At 43.6% G+C, this 23,819-nt stretch overlaps 1 protein-coding gene across 1 annotated transcript in view; it reads right to left on the bottom strand.

The window, feature by feature from the left end:
- Positions 1–23,819, bottom strand: part of LOC147701413 (HLA class I histocompatibility antigen, B alpha chain-like) — a 414,542-nt gene that overhangs the window by 67,850 nt on the left and 322,873 nt on the right. Inside the window, exon 5 of the mRNA XM_086928648.1 lies at positions 8,952–9,227. Coding sequence (XP_086784774.1) covers positions 8,952–9,227 — 276 coding nt within the window. The remainder of the gene's footprint in view (positions 1–8,951; positions 9,228–23,819) is intronic.

Here is a 23,819-nt window from a genome sequence, read left to right on the forward strand (position 1 = left end):
GACAAGTACAGAACTTTCTTCACGCTATTATAGGATTTGCGCCAGGCCCACTCTGCACGCCTACAAGAAACCTTAAGTGCCCGCAGCGAGTCATCGTACCAAGGGCTGGATTTACCTGGCCCCGTTTTACAGCATACAATGGGGATGAGGGTGTCTAAAGCCCTTACTACTATTACTTACATAGATATTAACAAAATCGATGTTACTTACCTTCGATATTACTTACATTCGATACTACTTACCTTAAATATTACTACTTCGATATTATTGTACTTCGATATTAACAGTTCGATATTTTGACTGCCTACCGACGGACGTATACCTACGAAATTTTATAGACAGTACTTTAAATGGAAACATAGAGAAAGTGCTGCTACTTATTATCTACAGTACCTATTCGCTCCTCCTAAGTGCTGCTGCTCTCCCATTAAATGTATTACAGCAGTGCTGAGAAGTGCAGATGTTCTTTCTTTTAAATTAAAGTAGTGCAGGAACTCAGTACCAGACACCATCTGCTCAGTTAAAGCAATAGTTTATATGAAGAAGTTTGGATTTAATGATCACTCTGGTAAGGTTTTGTATCATGGAATGGCAACTTTACACAGGAGCGAGCGGTGTCAATTATCTGCGGTGCAAGCAGGTGTAAAGTGTAGGATGAGAGGAAATTCCACAAGTGTGAGAGCGTTTTTGAAGAAGTGTTTTGAAGGAGTATGTGCATGGGAGAAAGCAGACGAAGGGTGTTGTGTTGCTTTAGGCACCTGTTGAGGAGAACTGCACTTCCATTTCTGGTACTTTGTAGCAGTTTTAAGATAATCTTAAAGTTTTTTCATTGGTCAAATGGGTGTCATTTCTGGTATTTATGTTTAACTCATCTTAATTGCTTGATTTTGCTAGCAAGAAAGTGTCACTCATAGTCGTTGAATGTCACTCATAATTACATTTAAATTCTGAAAATGTCACACATAAGTAATCTGAAACCTTGGCAGCTATGCGTAATAAGTTTAATTGGAGAATACCGACACTTCTCAAGAGTGACTAGTATGTTTAATTACAGAGTACCTGCACTTCTCAGAAACAAGCAGGTACCCTGGTACAGGGTGCCTGCTCTTCAACTTTTCCATTTCTAGCTTTGGAAGGCATGCCTCAAGCTACTGTACATTTTTCAAGGACGAGCACAGGAAGTGATTTGTTTTTACTTGTTTCATCCTACGTAAGTTCTTTCATATCCAATTCCAGAGCTCAGCTTAGCAGCGGGCTGCTTGTGGAGGAGAAGCTGTGAGCTTCATCTGGCTATTGGCGGCGATAGATACTATGTGTCTTTCAGACCTCTTTCAGGTGCTAGCTGTCCTTTTTCCCCAGCACCCCCCAGGGGGCGGCAATCTGAAGGATAGCCCTGGGCGCTAGAAACTCTAGCTATGCCTCTGCCGCCCACGTAGCACTGATTCCCCGCCAGTGCGGGAGAATTAGTGAGTGGGCGGAGTCGTGACAGAACCACGCCGTCATGAGCACAGCTCGCCCGTGGCTCATGACGACGTGGTTCCGTCATGAGTATGGCCCCCAGCGCCGCGGCGAAATTACAGCCTCAGCCAAGGGGTTAATGCATATATGTCTTTCTCTGATTTACAGGGAATATTCCAATGACCTTCAGTTCAATTGATTACCATCCCATTCCTTTGTTAGTAAAGAAGAAATGAGTTGTGCATATGGTGGACATTAGTTGACTCATCCAGATCCTCAAACTCAAACAAGAAATGCTGAAAAAACCTGGCGCAAAACTAAAAACCCCAATGATCGCAAAATTTACCAAACCCTACACACCAAATACATGAGGAAAATCAAAGCGGCAAAAAGAACTCATATAGCTGAACGAATAAATAAAGCTGAAAACTCGTCCAAGGAGCTCCATCACATTCTAAAAGAACTTACGTCCGTTAAAAGTCCGCAAGAGACCCCAAAAACCAAAGAATGGACGGAAGACCTTTCAATGTTCTTAGACGACAAAATCACAAAAATATGTCAACCATTCAATACAGAAAATATATCTCTTCAACACCTTGATAAAGAGCTACACACAAATCAAGATGTCTCTTCCTCTAACTGGTCCACTTTTGAATTGTTAAACGATGAAAAAATCTTACGTCTAGGACAGAAAATTAAATCTGGATCTCCCTGCGATTACCTAACATCCAAACTATTTACCACCCTTGCTCCAGTGTTGGTCCATCCCCTCTCTTGCCTTCTAAACACATCCCTGATAGCGGAATTCCCTAAAATCTGGAAAGCAGCTAGAGTAAAACCACTACTAAAAAAGCCCGGTGCGGATGCAAACACCTTTTCAAACTACTGCCCCATTTCCTTGCTACCCTTCTCAGGGAAAGTGCTGGAGGCATTTGTAAATGAGCAGCTGATAGGCTATCTCGAGAGGAACAATCTACTCGACACCTCTCAGTCAGGTTTCCGTGCTGCACATAGCACGGAGACAGCCCTGATCGAGGTTACTGACAACATCAGATGTGCCCTTGACAAACGTCAGTCATGCATTCTTGTACTTTTAGACCTATCGGCTGCCTTTGACACCATCTCCCATCACATTTTGGTCAGACGGCTGTGGGAGTATGGTGTCAAAGGGCAGGTTTTAAGGTGGTTCATCAGCTATATGTCAAATCGAACAACCACACTGCAAACAGATGAAACCTTAGCCAGCACACAGCCAGTTACAAGGGGTGTGCCACAAGGCTCTATCCTTAGCCCTTCGCTTTTTAATGTTTATATGGCCCCTTTGGCCAATCTCATTAGGGCACATGGATTTGACGTGTTATCATATGCGGATGACACGCAAATACTTGTCACCCTTGGCCATGACATTAATGATACCAAAAAACGTTTCAAAAAATGTTTGATAGAGGTTAAAAACTGGATGAGTCTGAACCACCTACAACTGAATGGTGCAAAATCTGAAATAATGACATTCGGTCAAGCCAGTGTACACTGGACTCAGGACTGGTGGCCCCCGGAAATGGGGGAATGTCCGGTCCCAAAAGAATCCGTCCGCAATCTTGGAATCCACATGGACAATAAATTGTCCATGAAGGACCATGTGAACCACACTGTTGGGACCTGTTTTGGAATCATGCGAAGCTTACGCAGAGCTTTCAAATGGATACCAAAAGAAGCACGCAAAGTTCTAGTTCAGGGCCTCATAATAAATAGATTAGATTATTGCAACTCCCTCCTGCTTGCCATAAATGAGTGCCACATAAAGAAATTACAAGTTGTTCAAAACACTGCTGCTCGTCTGATTTTGGGACTTCCAAAACGATCCCCTTCCCTGCCAAGCCTAAAAAATCTACACTGGCTCCCCATAAAAAAAGAGCCATCTTTAAAACCATGTGTCTGGTGCACAAACATATGCACGGCACTGGACCAAAATACTGGAACCGAAAATTGACTTGGTACCAGCCCGGACCAGAACTGAGATCTAGCTCTAAGTTCCAACTCACGCCATCTAGAGTACAAACAGCCAGAAATGGTGGACGTGCCTTTTCCCATATGGCACCACTCCTATGGAACAAACTACCCCCGAACATCCGTGCAACGATCGAACACATGAGTTTCCGAAAGTTGTTGAAAACATGGCTTTTTAGCTAGGTCTTTCCTTCGCAGGATCTTTCACCTTTTTTTTCTGGGATTGTCCGCATGCGCCATGAGACTCCCTCACGGGATGTGATATGTCTGCGCAATACAAATATCCAGACTAGACTAGACTAGACTTGTCTCCATAACTTTCCTCAGGAAAAACTTCCCTGTCCTACAGAAAGAACAGGCAATCGCCATCTCTGGTGTGTAGCCATTAGGAATAACTTTCTTTTATTTCCTTGGTGAGTCATATTTGAGAGAAAGAGGAGTCAGTAGTCACCTCTGTCATAGAGCCTGAATGTTCCCCAAACCGGAGTCTTTTTCTTTCTCCTTTATATGGGGGTAGAGTCAGAGAGGGCCCACAGCTTCTGATTCCCTACTGTTGAAGTTCCAATTAGAACATCCTCAAACTCTAATTAAGTGATCAGCTGTAAGAGCTGCTCTAAATCCAGCCACCCTAAAAACCTAGGTCCTCCTAGTCTGGGGTCTTGTCATTGTTGATAAAGGGCTCTGATAAAGGTGATTTTCTGTCACTCCCTGTGAAGCCTGGATTGGAACTCAGGTTGACTGTGTCTTCAACCTTCAGATGCTGCTGTCCAGCTTGTGTGTGTTGACAATAACAACTCAATTCTGGGATGTTAAACCAAAACCGTCGGTAGTGTCTTCACTTGGGTTCCACTGTAACACTGCTGTCTATGTGCTGTACCTCACCTCGATGTTGCCTTTGCCATATAAGACTCTTGTCGGGCAGAACCTGTTTTGAATCTTGTCAGAGTAAGCCACACTACCCCGCTTTATTCACGTTTCAAGTTTTCATGACCAAGGAAAGGAGTGCTCTGCAGAGTACTCTTAAAGCTTCTGTGTGACCAGGGCTGGTATCCACATGATGTCCAGTCTCCCAGAGGTGAGGGAATATCACCTGAAGTCTTCACTTCTTGCTTGAAGAGCTGATAGATTGCCTGGTAGCTAGAAGTCTATCTGCCTGCTTGCTCAGAGAAAGTGCTTAGCCCTCCGATAGGAGAGCCTCTCCGGGAGGGAAAGCCCAACTTAGTCCCTGCATGAGAAACACATAGGGGAGAATGAAGTCAGGAGCCAGCCCATGTTCTCCCTGTGTATCTGATCGGTTCCCATAGTTAACTGAGTCAAGGCATTCAATTTGAGAGCAAGATTATTTCATCTGGCTTCACTACCATGTGCTAATAGGCGGCTGGTGCACCAATGCCTAACTCTTAGGCTGTCATGGAAGGTAAGTGATTGTGGCCACACAGCAAAAGCTCTGATCTGTCCTGGGAGGCCGCAACTGTCGAAAATGGACATGCACTGGAGATTCATCCCATGAACTGCAACTGCTGAAACAAAGCACCCATCTGTATCCAATCTGCAAGGCTACGCCTGCTGAAGATGAGCACCTTCTTTTCAAGCCTTTTGGGCTAATGCCCACCCAGCGGATTGGTGTCACTACAACGCAGGCTATTACAACGCCTGCTGTTACAACGCGATTTTTACATCGCATACCACTACAACGCATAGTGCTTTTAGGCGCTAGATAGTGAATTATTTAATTTACTATTCCAACTCCAGTCCCCGTGGATAGTCGGGAAGGTGTTGGATAGTAAATTAAATATATTCCCTATCCTAGAGCGCCCCCCAGCGCAATGCGTTGTAATGGTTTGCGTTGTAATGGTTGCGATGTAATGGTAGTGCGTTGTAATAAATGCGTTGTAAGTGATGTTCCCCCACCCAGCAGCCCTTATGCCAAGTGAAACTGTTTTTGTGGTCCTCGCTATAGGAGGAGTACGTTGAAAGAAAGCACCCGCCAATGCTGTTAGGAACTGTAGACTTTGCCTGTGTGAACTCGTAGGAGCATGAACCAGTGAACTGACCTATGCATTAGCCAGTTAACCCTTTCGATGATCATGACGGAACGGTTCCGTCATGAGCATCGGTTGGGCTGTGCTCATGACGGAACCGTTCCGTCATGACCACACCCATTAACATTGGGCCCCAGCCCCGGAGGGGAATCGTGGGAGCATGGATGAGGTTAATAAGAGGCTATGCCCATACTTCATATAACAGACTTTAGACATTAGGAGACCTCATAGAGATGAGGGAAGTTGCCATAGCAGGTGTAGTGTTTCACTGAGATTTGTAGATGAAATTACAGCCCAGTAACCATAGTTCAGCTTGAACTTTGCAGTATTTAATTTTTCTGTGAGATGAAAGTACTATTGATTTACTAAAATAAGCACAAGGCTTGGTAAAGCGTTACTGTGTCTATTGGTTGACTATTGAGTTCTGAGCTCTTCCAAAATCTTCCCGTAGGAAGTCAAGTTTAATATGCTGAACAAATAGGCCTGGGCAGCAGTCAATATAGTATGAATGTTTTTCAGAAAGTTTTTCTTCTTCTTTATTTACCTAATATTGACTGTAGTAATCAGGGAAAATTAACTGGGACCTGGGGGAAAAACTGAGTCAGTCACTGTGAGATATGAAAGCAATGTAGTTGGTTTAGGACCATGCTTCTTTGCCATCCATTGCATTCTTTATATGTCTATGAGTCTTGGTGAGAGTGTTGATGGTCAGATAGTACCATGTTATGCCGTGAAAAGTTCTGTGTTAGGGCTACATTAAAGAATTTTGGCATACTGTATGTGTTAGCTCTATTTATTATTGGAGGGCTATTTTTCCAAAGTCAGGTGGGATCTACGGGCCAGATGTAGGTGGCCGTTTCAGGCCATATACCGACCGGTAACGGCCGATTTTGGCCGTTACCGATCGGTAAATGGGTGACAGGTATGTAGGGGGCATGTTTTTTACCGATTCGGTAAAATTACCAATTCGGTAATTTTACTGCATCGGTAAAATAAAAATTCGGTACATTTACCAATTCTGAGGCACTCAGATGTAGGTGGGACTCTTCTGAGTCCCAGAGGCCTTACCGAATCGGTATTTTACCATCAAATCCAATTTGATAGTAAAATACCTATTCCGGTGTGCATGCACATGTGTGCGTGCACACCTATGCCATGTGACAGGCAGACCTGCCCTTAGGGCATGTATGGCTGCCACATGGCACCCAAGCCTGTTTTTGGGGGTGCCAGAGGGTGTCAAAGTGACACCCCCTGCACCCTTGTGAAAATCGGTATTTACCGATTCGGTAAATACCGAATCGGTAATGCCCATTCATTCCTATGGGCTTCAAAGCCCATAGGAATGAATGGGCATTACCGATTCGGAAATACCGAATTTTTCCGATTCGTTATTCCAGCACATCTGGAATACCTACATATCCACCCCTCAGATTTACCGATTCTCAATTACCGAATCAGTAAAATTCGGTAATTTTCGGTAATTCAGAATCGGTAAATCTGTTTTACCTACATCTGGCCCTACATGTTCTACTTATAAAATTCCATTTGTCAAGCAGAAAGTATAGATTCCATCTCTGAATTTGGACTTTGGAAACTAAACAAATTGGTCTTCCCTGAATCACATAGCAGGACCTTAGGTAACTAAACCACGCCTACTAAGCCACACTGGTTCTATCCAAATAGACATAGAAGGGCTGATTACGATGGCGGGCCTGCTTCCTATATGTTGTCGATGAGAGGCTTTGGAGGCCCGTTGCAGGCCCCCGGAGGGGTCAGCTGTGCACAGGAGGAGGATACCCATGATAGCCTCCCTCCATTTCCATGCACAAGGTGGCAGGCACTGCGGTGCCTGCCACGTTGTGCAAGGACATGCACAACATGGCCATTTCACATTGTGGTGGGTGCTGCAGCCAGCAGCACCTGCCGCAATGTTAAATCACCAGATGCGACCGCCGCGGTGGCAGTCGCATCATAATTAGGGTGGCGGTCTTCACATGGCAGGCGGGCGGGCGGCTTGTCACGTTGCCGGTAGGGTGGCGGGTGGAATTTTTATGCATTTATGCTGAGTGTATACCCAGGTTGCCATAATAGTGTGTAGATAATGGTCACCTTCACTATAGGTGATGTATGAATTGTTGGATGGTTGCATAGATGTTATTTCTGAGGAGCTGTGGGTGAAGGGGATGAAAAAGCATTCAGCTATTAATGCTGTGTTACTGTAAATAATATAGCTGGACTGATGAATGGAAGGCCATTGGCCAAGTTAAAGGCACATTAAAAGGTTCAGGATGAATTATCTTGAAAATTGTATTTAATACAAAGGTATCATGAATTATATCTAGTACCAATATGCAAGCATATGAGCACTTTTTAGATGTCCTGGAATAGACACCATGTTAGACCGATGGGCAGAGACAGCAAATTGTGCGTGAGGAGTGACAAGGCAGCCAAGGCATGTATTACGGAAATCTTTCAAGTGCAGTGACCTGAGGGACTCAAGAAGAAATTAACTTATTGATATTATTGGCCATTCTGCAGTTGTACCGACAAAGAATCTTTAGGTATAGTTTTTGTAGGCTAAATAAAAAACATCAATACAGAGTCATTGAGGTGCTTGCACTTTATGAAATACAACTTCCTTAAAATTGCTTTTCCAGCAGGGGTTGAAGCTCACCCTTGGAATTTATGGGTTTAAATATTGTGATACTAGCACCGGAGAATGCCAAAGATGGTGGCCATTTATGCAATTTCTAAATGCTCTTTGAACCTGGTTTCACACAACACCCACTGAAACCACTTTACAGTGAAAGCTTCTACAGAACTACTTTTTGTATCTAATAAAACATATTCATAATGACACCATAACATAAAGTACACATTCTATTCAAGTGGAATTTTCACAGTATTACCAAAAATGTTTTTCGTGAGTTTCAGTGGAAAAGAAAGACCTTTAAAAAGCAAAAATGTTCACCAATGGATTTTAGTAAATCCCTTTAAATAATACCACATCAATTTTACTTATGATATTTTGGTAATGTCATCCATTTGCATTTGTTAAACACACTACAAATGCTATTCATAGAATTTCTGAGTGAAATGGTTTGGCCACCAATAAATATGTACACTTAAAAACAGTATGTTTCCTGGATTGTTTTGAAAAAGAATAAGAAAATTCATGCACAAAGTCTACTGTTGCATACTGGAAATATTGACTTCTTAATTCAGATCATGTTTAGTGTGGCAAAGGCATAAAACACATTGCAGAGCCATATCATCACAAATCCATATTACCTAAATATTTGTAAAAACTGAAAGGAATCAATCAATTATATGTGTGGGTACCCAAAATATAGCATAGATCATTTCCTAATTTTTCTCCAGGATATAAAATCAGTACTTTATCTATTACTTCCCTACAGAGTGACCAGTTCACCAATTACTTACTGTAAGTGAGGACCCGGTGTAGTCCACTACTTTCATGGATTATGGTGCAAGTATAAATGTCCTTTTCCTCTGAGAAGATTGTAATGGATTTATTAACACGAAATGTACTGTCCTCATTTCTCACTGTTACAGAATTGTCAACTTCATCTGTGATATTTAGCCCGTCTCTTGCCCAGGTCATGTTTATTCGCGCCGGAAAGAAGCCCGTGGCAAGGCACGTGACTGTGACTGTCCCATCTTGGTTCTTTATGCTGGTCAAGTTTGTTACTGCAGGATCTAAGGAGAAAAATAAAGCATGATTCCTATGGTAAAGAAGTCAGTAAACATGTTGCAGAACAGAAATTGGGAATGAAGATGGAAAACTACTAAATCTGGTAGTAGGAAATGCAGTAACAGTAAACTGACAAAAAGAAGTACTGAACAAATGTAGCAAATAAAAGAACAACTATTATGCTAAGCCCTTGACACTTGAAACATTAGAAAAAATGTCATTTCAAGATTGTGACCTCTGTGAGTCAAAGAGTCCCACATGGGGTCACAGTGAGAGGAAACTCTTCACCTGAAGCCACATCGATATAGCAAAGGGCACGATACTCAAACGAAAACTGATACAAAATTCTAACTTTATGACTTTCGGTATTCACAAAGGGCATTTATGAGTAGTAAAGTTAGACTTTTATCTCAGTTTAACTTAAATTGTAGTCTTAGGTTTAACTGAGACTTGACTATTGGTCTTAGTTGAACTTAAGACCAAAACAAAAGTAAAACTGACACAAAAGTCTAACTTTACTACTCGTAAATGCCGCTTGCGAATGCCGAAAGTCATGCTGTTTGCGAATACCGAAAGTCGTAAAGTTAAACTTTCGTCTCAGGTTACCTTTGTGAATCGGTCCCATTATTTCAATATGACTATATAGAATAACTTAACCAAAGTATTGTCTGACAGGAATATTGCGCCCTAGCTATCTTTCTCAAAAACATTGCTACATAGAAGTTAATAATAGAAAATATACAGCCAATGGAACGATATTTCTGTAAGTAATATTTATGACAAGATATTTCTGCCCTCCCATATTTTTACTAGGGATTATGACATTCAACTGACTACTTTCCATTCAGAGCCTTTGATTTATTAAGTCAGATACATTTTCGGACTTTTAGCTTGGTTCTTGCACTGGTCTCTCTGGACTATCACACTTAAACCAAATGATTTGTAAAAGCAAAGTTCAGGACTGGGAAACTGGGCCCATGTTCAATGGAGTTAAATGCTAACCATAATGTCTCTACTAACCGAAAGGCGAGAAATGTTTATAGAAGTTTGCTGCTTCTGAAACTATTATTCTCCCCAAATTTGCCCAAATTTTAATTGAGCAAAAGAGCTTTGCCCAAAGACCATGCACAGAATATTCGCAGGGGTGTAGCTTTTTTTTGGGGGGGGAGGGGAGGGGCGGGTGTGCTTGCGGTGTAACACCCACCAATAAATACATTCTTGGCTTGGTAGTTAGGTCTGAGGGCCCTGAGTCGTATTTGCGGGTTCTGCATACGTTTTTCTCATTTTGAGCTTATAATGATAGCAAATATAGGGACCTTTTATGTAAATGAGAGAGTGAGATAAAGAGAGGAAGAGAGAGTGTGAGAGAAAGAGAGAACAAGAGAGAGACAGGTACCCATCTGGTGGATGAATTTTACAATTTCAAACCGGATACCCTGGAATCAATACTGGCTTCCCTGCTTGTCCAAATTGTGTGATCCTAGGCAAATATTTGTGTGATCACAGAGCCTACTTATTCAATATTATAACATATGAGCACTCATATTTGATTGAATAGACTTTAATGTTGCTCTATCTATGATAGGAATCTAGACCCCTTTTAGGTTTTTCATGACTACCGACCTGTCTCTTGGTTTAATAATGGCATTGTCGATGGGGGATGATACAGGAATGTTTTTAAAAATGATACTTTGTACAAGGTGGTAGAGTTTCTCCCTCTTAGGGCTAAGAAAACTGTGATCAATGTTCTTTTAAATTCTATGCTGGTTTACTTAAACTCTCTCTATCTAGGCATTCCCAAGAATCACATAAGCAAATTCAATTAGTGCAGAATTCTGCTGCCAGACTACTACTTCATCATCCGAGATACTGTTACAACAAAGCTAAATTGAAGAACATTCACTAGATATTGATAGATTAGAAGATTCACTTCAAGGCTCACATTTATAGATCTCTCTCTCATGCTAGTTCACCTAGTTATCAAAAACTATTTAAATACCACTAACAGGCCAGACCTTTGATTGCTGCCAATAACTTCTCTATCCTCCACCTCTAACTTTCTTACACACTTTGTGCATCAGCTGATCAAACAGAATTTTAAACAAATCTTAAAACCTGGCTTTTCTCTAGTAACTAATTTCCTCAGTGCTTTTATTCTCACCCAGTTCCGCTGTTACAACAGTTGCATTATGCTTTTTGGATATTATAGTGCCTCGAAACTCTTTCTTGAACATTAGATTCGTTCTACAAATAATTCAAATCAAATGCAGTAACATAATCAGATGTACTAAGGTGGAAAAGTTCTACTTTTTTGAATTTTGAATAGAATGTATCATATTTTTACATTATGTTTGTTGCACTATGTACATGCTAAACATTTTCATGGCTCGGGTTCTCCACAAGTTCTGGCTCGACCTACCCTATTAAAATACTCATTGCAGTTTTCAAAGGAACAATAGGCAAACACCAGGATGTGATCCTAGACGTCAGGCACCACCTCCATGCTCCCAAACAGCAGGTATATATGTATCTGAAACAGTGAAGTTGCAGAAGCCAATCTTATTGTCATTCTAATGTAGAAAGAAGCACTATTCAGTAGCCAATTGATTAATCTCTGTAGTAAACTCAACTTGACAAATGACCGCTTTGTGATCCTACGTGGTAAAGTACCTTACACCCTCCAAAACAACCAGCCTCTCCTGAATCTTAGGCAAAGATTAAATTGACCAGAATCTGTTATTAACTGAATGAAGATCATCACACAATATTATGGAGGTAGAACTTTTGTTCACTAAACAATTGACAAAATACTTTGAGATGAGTCTACTCACTTGATTACCCCTTTAAAACAATTTTCTTGTAGCATAAGATTGACATCTTCCCTGACATCATTATAACGTTCCTTAGTTTGGATTTGACTGGTAACACACCCTTCTGCCATGTTGCCCATTTCCTCACACTTTGATGAGAATTCAAACATGCCCAATATAAGGATATTCTATACTTGTGTTTTTGCATCAATAACAATTCAGATTGGAAGCTTTACAGTACTGCCTGGAAACCAATTTTGTCTAAGACAAACAAAGAATATTGGAAAAAGAATCATTGGTATCAAAAGGAACAAACAAAACAATTACCTAAAACCCAGTATAGTAAAATTAAATATAAACATTACACACTTCTACTGAAAAATATAGGACAATATTGGGGCCCTATGGGTCAATTTTCAATGTGGAACATGGAATGCTTAGGTAAGCTCATTGTTTAGGTCATGGGATTCTCCTCGTGATGGGAAGACCTAGTCCCGCCATGGGCTACAACCCCCTCTCTGGGAGGGAGGAGCTCAGGGATGTTTTATTCCTAATTGTAAGGATATACTAAATCCTACAATGAGAAGGTAGATAACTGGTTGGGTCGAGGGGACAGCACAAAAAAATATACAAACTGTGGGGGTAGTGATATCAAAACTAGCTATCAAGAGTGATAGGAATAGCTTTATTGACTCGTTTCTGGTGCCAGGATTAAAAACAGAGCACCCGCAGTGAAAATTTATAACTGCAAGTATCAGACGAAGACAGTGTTGTAAGCTGCTTTTTTTGCAATTTTATACACCACAAACTCGACCAGAAGGTATCAGAGCACTTTACATGAGCACCAGTTGGATTACAGAGGGACACATCAATTTTTAGGCACGGAGAGATTAAGTGAATTGCCCAGAAAAACAGGATGCTTGAGCCCTCCATCAGACTCGAACCTGGTTCCCCAGCTTCCAACTCAGCAGCTCTAGTCGTTAAGCCACATTAATATTTTCTGCATGTGAGATACGTTTGTGGTTAGGGCGTCTGCTGCACCCTTTAGGTACATGAAGGAAGCTTTAGCACCTCTTGGCATGTGAATTTGCTTTTTAAAAAACATTTTTTTTATTAATTTTCTTTGCCATCAGGTACAGATTATAAAGCTCATCAGAAACCCCCCCCCCCAAAAAAACAATAATAGATACACACACTGCTATTGGCAATACAATGCTTGTAGAAAACAGAAAACAAAAGACGAGGAGAGCAAGGACATACTAAAGAGAAGCATGCAAAACAAAATACATTTTTACACCATTACTCCCTTTTACCCTATGCCTATTCTATTTCCTAGCTCATCTTGGTTTTTTCCCAGTCATTTTGATAGGGGCGCCCAGATCTTGTCCCCTCTCTTCCTAGCCCGATGACCCTTATTTATATATAAGGCCAGTTCCAGGTTGTATATATTCAATAGGCGATGAAGCCAAGCGGTTTACACCGGTGGGTCCGGGTCTTTTCAAGCTGTAGCTATTAATAGCCTTGCAACTGCTATTGAAACAAAAACAAAATCCCTATATGCAGGTATTAACTCCAGGCGGCCATCATAGCCTAAGAGAATCAATGGAGCACTAATCTCGATTGTACTGTCTATAAATTCGCACCAACATTTTTCTATGCCTTTTTTAAAGAGATCAGGGATGCACATGCATAGAATATATGTGTAATGTCTGCGGGATTTTGTTGACATCTAGGGCAATGGTCGTTATCACATTTCCCCCACCCAAAGAGTTTTGCTGGAGTGTAATATAAGTTAAACAAGGTCTTATAATGTTGGGCCTGAAGATTTGCAGCTAAAAATATATTTACACCCAGTTTTAATGACATTTCGATATCTTCATCCCCCAGTTTAGATGCCCATTTTACCTCAGTTTTTTTCACATTGCCAGGTATTGTTTCTATAAACAGTTTATAGAATTCAATAATCCTCCCATCTCCCTGATGCACCTTAGCCAGTAGTGGTATCGCCCCGAGTTCTTCCTGATTCCTAACTTAGGGGCTCATTAGGATAGCGGATTTTCCGCATCCTCTGGTCCGGCGGAAGCCACCGCCGGCCCGGAGGATGCGGAAAATCCGCTGCGGACCCACCAAAGACCCACCGCCACATTAGGATGGCTGGTGGGTCCTGGTTGGCGGTTGGCGGAAAAGCAGCGGACTGAAAGCAGGACCCACCAGCCATCCTAATGTGGCGTTGGGTCTTTGGTGGCTCTAATATGGTGGCGGGGTCTCTCAGACACCGCCACCCATATTAGGATGGGTTTTTAAAAATGCTTTTCCGCAGCGGGTTTTACGCTGTGGAAAAGCATGTGGAACTTCACTGCAGAGGCCCGTTGCAGGCCCCCTGGGTGAAGGGGAGGTGGGGGGTGCACATGGGGGGTACCTATGGTACCCCCCTGCATTTGTATGCAGAAATCAGCAGGCACCGCACGGTGCCTGCTGCTTTCTGCATACAAATGCAATGTATGCATTTTTACCATTGCAGCAGGTGCAGCTTGAAGCCGCACCCGCCGCAATGGTAAAAATAGGGGATGTGACCGCCAGGGTGGCGGTCACATCCTAATTTCACAGGAGGGAACTCCGCAGGCCATGCAGAGGTTCCCTCCTACTCTGGGGTCGCAGACGGACGCAAGTCCGTCCGCGATCCTAATGGGCCCCTAAGTTCCTTATACATCCCTTTATTTGGACATATTTAAAATACGTTGTATTGGTAATCTCAAATTTCTGTGCCAGCTCTGTGAATGACAGCATGTCGCGGTTTTCATTAAGCAGGTCCCCAACTCGCTGTATACCTGCATGTGCCCACTGTATGGCCATGTTATCAGAAAATTCACCTGGGAAGATTGAAGCTCCCCATTGCATTTCGGGATTTTCATAATTTTGCACATTTTACTCCAAGCCGATCTAGCCGCCTTCAAACATCTAGAGTGAGTCTTCTTATACCAGCTAGGTTCTAGCTGTCTGAGGAGGAGCCCTGATACTTCTCCCCCCACAGCTAGTTCATATATAGAAGGCAGGCTATCCTGGCTCACACAGTTATCCGCTCCCAATAGATCTCCCATTTCTTGCACAAAATTCACCAAATAGTAAGAACATTGATTTGGAGCAGCCCATACACCTCTATCCCTTGGTAAAGTTAGTGTCCTCAAGGCCGTCTAGTTTTTTGGTAATTTCAAATAAAATTTAATTCATTTTCTGAAATACACAGGACGGTAGTTCTAGGGGGATTGCTCGACATAAATATAATATTTTAGGGAAGATCTTCATTTTTAAAACATTAACTCTAACTAGATGCAAATTGTCCAACCGTTGAAGCTCGGTGGATATCCCCTGTAAGACTGGGTCAATATTATTTGCCCATAGTGTGTTCATATCAGGCCCAATCTTTACCCTGAGATATGTTGCTGTGTTTGTCTGACGCTGATCTTGGAACATTCCCTGTCTAGTACAGATTATCTGTGTCTTTCCTTTATTCAGGCAGTAGCCTGACCTGCTCCCAAATTCCTCTGCCATTCTCTCTAGCTCATCTATTGCACTTTTTGGGTTTGATGTAACTACCGCAATGTCGTCAGCATATGCAAGTATTTTTGACTCATATCCATTCATTTTGTATGGTTCAATCACTGAATTCTCAATTATCTCCCTGACAAATGGATCCAGATATATAGCGAATAGAATTGGGGAGCAGAGCATCCCTGCTGAGTACCCCTTGCCACCTCTATAGGATCTGATGCTATTCCCATCATTTGCAGTCTAGCAAAAGGTTTATGGTACATTGCCTGAATTGCTGTTATCATTTTTGGACCTATCCCTCGCTCCTCTAGGGCTCCCCACAAATACAGCCAGTTCACTCTATCAAAGGCCTTCTCTGCGTCCAAGAGAATCACAGCCAGTCCATCCCCCCTTGCTGTCGCTAGATCAAGCAGAGATATTACTCGCCGAGTGTGATCCGTGGTTCCCCTCCCTGGCACAAATCCATGCTGCCAGGGTGAGACCAGACTGGCTATGATTCTCTGGAGCTGAGTTGCCAAGACCTTTTGAGTATATTTTTGCGTCGATAGGACCCAGGTGCTAACGGTGGTTTCCCCTTTTTATGAAATATGATTATGTCTGTTTCCTTCCATGAGTTAGGCTGGACACCCCGATATTGAACGTCTAAGAAAAGATCATGAAGGAGTACAGCCACCTCATCCCGCAGTAGTTTATATAACTCTAGGGGATTTTGTCTGGTCCAGCGGCCTTTCCTGAAGCGAGCAAATTTATAGCTAGGACCGTTTCTTCTAATGTAATCTCATCTTCCAGATCAAAGCATTTATCTGGATCTATCTTGATAACCTGTGAATATTCCCTTCCTGCGATTAAGCTTGTTGGTATAGTTTGCCCTAGTACTGCTTAAAAACGTTCACTATTTTATCAGATGATGTTTCTATTTGCCCCTCTGAGTTTTTGATTTCAGATATATTATTCCTATTGGCTTTTTGTCTAGTCCTAAGGGCCAAAAGCCTTCCCGTCTTTTCTCCATATTTGTACCTCTCTTTTCGGTGTGCTTGATATTCCTGAGCTACTTGCATTTGAAAAACTTTATTCATCTCTGCTCTAGTAATTATTAGCTGATTCTTCACTGTCTTTGATCTAGTGCCCGCCCCCTGAGATAATAATTTAGTGTGCTCTGTTTCTAATTCTGCTAATTTGGTCATTAGGGAAGTGACCTGTTTTTTCCACATTTTCCGCTATTGACCCACATAGCTTATTATTTCACCCCTTAGGCACCCCTTAAACATATCCCACACAATTGCGCGTAAGGAACTATATAGGTTAATTTCAAAGAATCCTCTAGCCCATTCTTTAATATATTTTACAAAATTCTTATCTGTCAGCAATTTCCTATCAAATGACCTAGAGTGGGGTTCTTTTTTCAGGCCCTGGCCCACTACTTTTTGGCATAAGCGGATTATGATCCGATACGATTTGTGGAAATTTATTGATCTCACCTCCCCTAGTAGGTTAGTCGAGACCAAAACATTATCTAAGCGAAAATATTTTTGATGCGAGTATGAAAAGTACGTATAGCCAGGATCCGACTCCTTCTTGGCTACCCATATATCTACCAAGCCATGGCTAGCCTTAAAATTATTTATAGCCTGATTGACCCTCGGCTTCCTTCCCTTATATTTCCGCCCTTCCGCATTATAGCATTCAGAATGTATATTAAAATCGCCACATACTATTACTGAATTTGGCCATGCAGCAAGTTCTAGCTTCAGTTCTTCCCATAACTCTGGATCATCTTGATTTGAAGCGTAGACAGTCACTATAGTTACACCAGTACTTAATGATACAATGGCCCACCTACCCCATTTATCTGCCTTAGTCCGTTTAATACTGCCTACTTGGCGCTTGACAAATACTGCTACTCCTCTTATCATCGAGGTCTGTAAAGAGCATACTGCTAAATCATATCCTAACATTTGGAGGATACTCCGATTATTCCACGAGACATGAGTCTCTTGTAGGCAGATAACTTCCGGGGTTAAAAATCTCAAGATTTCAAACACTTTTGCTCTCTTATTTCTATCATTCAAGCCTGCAACATTCACTGAACAAATCTGTAGATTATTCATTAATTCTTATAGATTTACACCGTCTCAATGATTCCACCCTCTTTCCTCTAATCAATCCTTTATTACCTGAAATTCCGATCTTGACCATTACCTTGTACCTGAAGTGGCCATTTTCCCCCTACACCCCTCCCCCTTCCTGTCCCCCGAACCTCTCGTCCACACCTCCCATCCCACCCAACCCTCAACCCACCCATGAAAGCCTCTAGACCTTGGTCTAGTAGTGATGCTCGAGCTTTTGGTGTAACCTTAGTGCTCCCAAAGAAGACCAACATGGCCCGAGGTCTCAGGGTGACACCAGACCGTTGTTTATGAGTTATTGGGACCCGATTTGCTCGTTGGACTTCCTGGTCCCAGTTCCATCCCTCGATTTCAGGAAAGGCTTTAGCTAGCAAGTCAGCCATAAATGGGCGAATATCCGCCCCTCCTTTATCTTCCGGGATTCCCAGAAAGCGCAGGTTATTTCTTCTTTGGCGATTTTCCTGGTCTTCAAGTTTCCACTATATGTCCGCAAATCTAGCCTCATGAGAGGTGGTCTGCTGCTGTGTTGCCATCATCTCCGTCTCAATACTACTTGTTCTTGCTTCGAGGTCTGTTAACCTATCCGAGATCTCTGTGCATACTTTGGCTATTTTGCGCACCGAGCCTTGAATCTTCCGAATAGCAGCCTGGAATCGTCTAGTATCCTGTTTAGATTCATCCCTGTGTGCCATAACAGACTGTAGTATTGCGTCCAGGGTTGCCGTGTTTGCTGATTCCATTTCGGAAGGAATTCCGGGGTTGCCTCCTAACAAATGGCTAGTGGCTGCGTAATCCCAGTTTAAATCCTGCGTCCCCCCCTTTATTTGAGCTGTGGTTGTCAATGACCTGGCTAGTCTCCGTAGTGTAGAAGCAGAATCTCTACTGCTAGTGTCCTGCGGGCTTTCGCTGTCTCCTTCCACTTCGCTGCAGTTGTCGCTTGTTAGCTCCACCTCTGACCCCAACAGTGATTCAGTATCCTCAGAGAGTGAGCAATAGCAGTCTGTTGTCTCCATATCTGTTTCCTTCCCTTGATGGATTTTCTGTGCCAAGTGCTTAGAGCGCTTAGAAACTGGGTTGTCCAATCTCTTTGCTAATACCTCAGTTTTCTTTTTTAACTTAGAGCTCAAGCTTACATCTTTAGTAAGGGGCTGGGTTGGTTTCCCGTTACTCTTACTCTGACTTGGGCAATTAGAGTTATCTGGCATGTGAATTTGCAATGTTGTCAGCCTCATACCTGTCATGTGCCCACGGAAGCTGGTGTTGTGTGTCCCAAAGATTAAAGAAGCTTGCAATGCTTCTGCCTGTGATGTACCTGATGTGTGAATGAGAGACAGTTTCAATGCTATTGTTTAAGATGGACCTGTTCTTTGTGTGAGGGAAGCTTGTACTGTCAATATCTGTGTGGTTCTTGAGTTTTGTGCAGGAAAGCGAAAATACCACTTCCTGCACTGTGCTTATGTCTATGAAGGAAGCCTGTACTAATGATGTCCACGCCACGGTTGTCCTGTGTGTGAGAGAAGCTTTCACTGTTGGTGTCTGTGCTCAATGAGCTAGGTGTATCAAAGAAGGAGTAAATGGCTGCCCATTGGCTGCCCATTGTACCTGTTTGTGAGTGAGGAATGCTTGCAAGGCCACTGCCGCAGATGTACTTGTTTCTGGTGATCAGTACTAGCACACAAACAACACCGGACACTCAATTACTAAAATGATGCAAACGTGAAACAGAAACAGAATAGAGAAAAGACACCTAAGAAATGAAGAGCCCCCTCGCGTCAGTAACTGCATAATCTCATCAAGTGACAAAGCGAGTCTTGCCAGCTCCGGCAACCGTCAGCCAATAGGAGGTGACAGGCTTTACCCTCGAGGAGACTGCACACATATTCTCGAGACGAGCCGACCCAGAATCAGGAGACTTGGGGATCGCCACTGGACTGCCTGATCCCAAAATGGCATCACCCAACACCTGATAAATACCCAATCATCCGAACAATTTATTGCCACTACACTCCTTGCCCCCATCAACCACTTCGCTCCAGTGACTTCCCGAAAATCGGAGGTGACAGGGTTCACTCTCCATGTTACTGCAAGTTTACTTTTGAGACGAGTCGACCCAGGAACAGGAGACGCGGGGCCCGCCACCGAACTGCCTGATCTCAAAATGGCATTCTCCAATGCCCCTTAAAGTCTCTGCAATCGGATCAATTCACTGGCACTACATCGTTTCCCTACATCAACCACTCGAATCCCGAACTACTGGTAATTCGCTAGGAGTAAACCTCGGCTGACCTAGTAGCGGAAGATGCGAGACACGCCTTTGTGCTGCCTGTTCTCAAAATGGCACCCCCCTACACCCAATAAACACCAATCCAACAGAAAAGTTCACCCCAAAAAACACCTGACTCATATCAGCGTGGGCCGCAATCTTGAATCGAAAAGGCGATATTCACGCAGGAAAAGAACAGCCACCTCATGGCACCAACGGCCCTCTCCACACTCCCGGTGACACCCTGAAATCAACTCCGGTGAGTACACAAGTAGGGACTGAGACAGGCCACGCTCACTGGTACCAGGGCACAGGGAACTACACTCAGAATAATGTTCCGATCAAGAAACTGGAAATAATAAATCATGAGACCTCGCTGCCTGACCCTAAAATGGCGGTGCCTAATCACCAATGAATCCATTTCAGAATCTGACTAATGCACTCCTCGCCAACTCAACACCTCCACTGTTAAACCCATCTTTGAGATTCTGCAACTAACACAAACACAGATGCCCAGACCAGAGAAATTCCGGGAGGAGCAGCAGTCCCCATTGCCACTCATTCACGCCATGACTGGCCCCAAATGGTGGCCTCTGCCCTCCCCTAGGCCCCATCTATCGGACAAAATACCGGACCCTCTCTACAGAAACGCAATAACCAACATCTAAACTAACTCACCCTAGCTCTCTTGAACAATCCCACAGACCCGCCAACTTGAACAGCAGAAGGCGCGACAGCATGTAAATCTCTACTCCCGCTGCTGGCCTTTACCACAAAGCTTTACTCCAAGATTGCGGCTGGTGTCCTGCACTACCACTACTCACCGGATAAGTACGGGTCTCTTGCCAATCGAATCCTTAACTTGATAGTTCCCTCTAACAATCTCCCCACGACCCCCAAAACACCCGACTGTTGGAAACTCTAATTAACCCAATCTCCAAGAGACATCCCCAGTCTCCCTAGTTAAACCTCTACAGAAAAGGGAGCCCCAGCTTCAGAAGGCACAGCCTATATAAAGCGGAGGCCTGCTATGCAAAGGCCACCCCTGGATGTCAACAATCAAAGTCCCATCCGCCGAAACCCTAGTCAGGCATGGCAAAAGTCTAACCGTCGGAGTAGAGCTCTGAGGAACTACCCTCCCTTCTAACTTAGATAAAATGTCATCCATCACGTCAACCTCCCCTAGCTCCGAGGAACTACCCTCCCTTCTAACTTAGATAAAATGTCATCCAGCACGTCAACCTCCCCTAACCCCGCTACACATAAACAACTAAAACCGCACCGCCCAAACTCCTTCTCCATCATTTCCTCCCGCAACTTCTCTCCAAGGGCGAAAAAAAACTTAAAACACAAACTGATTAGACAACACCTAGAAACCCTATTCGCTGTCATTTATCACTGCTCCTCCAAAGGGCAGCTGAAAAAGGATCTCATTTACCGTACAGAAAAATCGGAAAATTGGAACACCATTCTCAGATCTCATCTCCTCAAAATCAAAACAACTAACACCCCGATAAAAACAGGAGGATTGTCACAAGGGAGGTTCTCAATCCACCGGATGAGTGACACCTACCCCATCCTCCCTTGCACTGCATCCCTCAACAAACAACTAGCGCCTCCAACCCACAATCAACGACTCCTAGCTCCCCTGCTACCCTAAACCAAGAGGAGGTCGTTCGAAACACGAGGTGAATCCTCGCACCCCATACCCACGACTACCCATTGAGACAAAATGGGCAACACATATACCAAACTTCACTATATCAAGGAAAGCTCTCGCCTTCCCAAGAAATCTCTTCCCAGAACACCCCCCCCACCCCCATTGGGGAGACAATGCTCCGTCTCGCTCTGCTGGAAAGCCAGCTAAAAACGGTAATACTAGGCCTAAAAGAAATCCTAATGAACCTCGCCCCACTCCGAGGGCCTAGCCAACGCTCTCACCAGACTCCCACTATTTCCAGCACTAAGCATCAAAAGCCCGCCAAGGCTCTATGGCCCTGTTGGAACTCAACCCCACTCCCAAGCATGACACAAGGACCAAAAGAACAAGAGCAGAAATGACCACAAACAAAAAGTTTGTTCTCGCCTCCTCGTATGGCACTGCCCAGACTGTCACCCCAAGGTCTCAGATCCAGGTCATCACCAGATTTAGAAGAGCGTTCTCCCCACCAAGATCTTCAAGACCCCCAGCCTGCCTCATGAACATTCCTAGGGCTCCCCAAATGAAGAAACCCAAAACGGAGAGACCACCACCAAATGCATGCTCATTAACTGCAGATCGGCTATTAAACATGCCACAGAGCTGGCCGAAACCATCCTTACCCACAACATAGACATCACGTTCATCACTGAAACATGGCTAAACAAGTTCTCCTTCCCAATCATGAACATGCTTGTGCCCCCAGGCTTTGTAACCTTCAACAAAGACAGATAAAACCAATGCGGAGGAGGCATAGCAATCATTCACAAAAACACCATCTCCATGGCGGAAACGGAAGCCCTCAATTACAACACTTTTGAATGTCTAACAACCATGTTCAAGCCCAGCAGCAGCATCACAATATTCTGCCATCTCCTCTACCATCTGCCAGGCAACACCATCTCATTCGGAGAACACCTATCAGATCTGATAACTTGCTGTGCACACGGGACTCCAGCAAACTAATCCTAGGTGACCTCAACCTACACTGGAACGAGGAAAACAACCTGCTGATCCAAACCCCAAACAAACTCCTACACAACAACAACTTTACCCAGCACTGCTCTGAGGAATCTCACAACAGGGGATCAATCCTAGATGCCATTATTGCTCAACCTGACATCCTGCCCGTCGACTGGTCCGAACACCACATCATCCTATTCCACATCAACCAAATGACCACAGCCACCGCCCTGAGCAGGACCCCCTCACTGGGTGAGAAATTTAACTCAGATTCCCCTGGGGGAGCTCAAGCAAAGACTAAGCACTCTCTTCCCTATCTCCTCGGATGATCTCTCCACAACAGAACTCACCACTCACTACAACATCACTATGACCACCATTCTGGACCAAACAGCCCCCTTAAAACTAAAAATAGTCAGGAACACTCCCTAGAGAGCCTGGTTTAACACAGACTTAAACGCCGAAAGAAAACAACTCAGAGCTGCAGAAAGACTCTGGCAAAACAATCCATCCACAATCCTCCTTGACCAACTCAAATCAGTATGCCGGAATTGCAAACACCTAAGTGTGAAAAAACGTCCTTCTTTTCCAATGCGCTCGAAAATGCAGAAAACAGGCCCAAAGAACTCTTCACCCTCATGAGGTAACAAACCTCCAAACCACCTTCATCCTCCATGCAGGCTTCTAAAGCCCTGTGTGAGAACTTTGCCAAATTCTTCAACATAAAAATCACAACGATTGAGCTCTTCCTGGACATCAACCGCAGCCCCCGTTCAAGAGCGCGGCCCCAGGCTCAGAGGATACAACACCCAATCACCCCTCTAACCATTGGAAATCCTTCAACCCCATCTCCGAAGCAGAGATCAGTTGCCTGTCTCTGCTTGGGAGATGGGGTTGAATCTAAACCCTCATCACACGCCTTGGATCCAATACCTGCCCAACTGGCCAAAAAGCTAAAACTCTCCCTAGCATCGCTCTGAACCAAGATCATAAACAGCTCCCTGAAAACCGGATTCTTACCTGACTGCCTCAAAGTTGGCCAAGTCACACCATTGCTGAAATAAACAGGCGTAGCCACCAATGATTTGAACAACTACAGACCTGTCTCCAATCTCTCTCTCCTTGTTAAAACCCAGGAAAGGTGTGTTCTCCTTCAACTGACTCAACACATGGCCAGCATCAACCTT

This window comes from Lissotriton vulgaris, chromosome 7 (assembly GCF_964263255.1).
Source record: "Lissotriton vulgaris chromosome 7, aLisVul1.2, whole genome shotgun sequence".
Lineage (NCBI taxonomy): Eukaryota > Metazoa > Chordata > Amphibia > Caudata > Salamandridae > Lissotriton > Lissotriton vulgaris.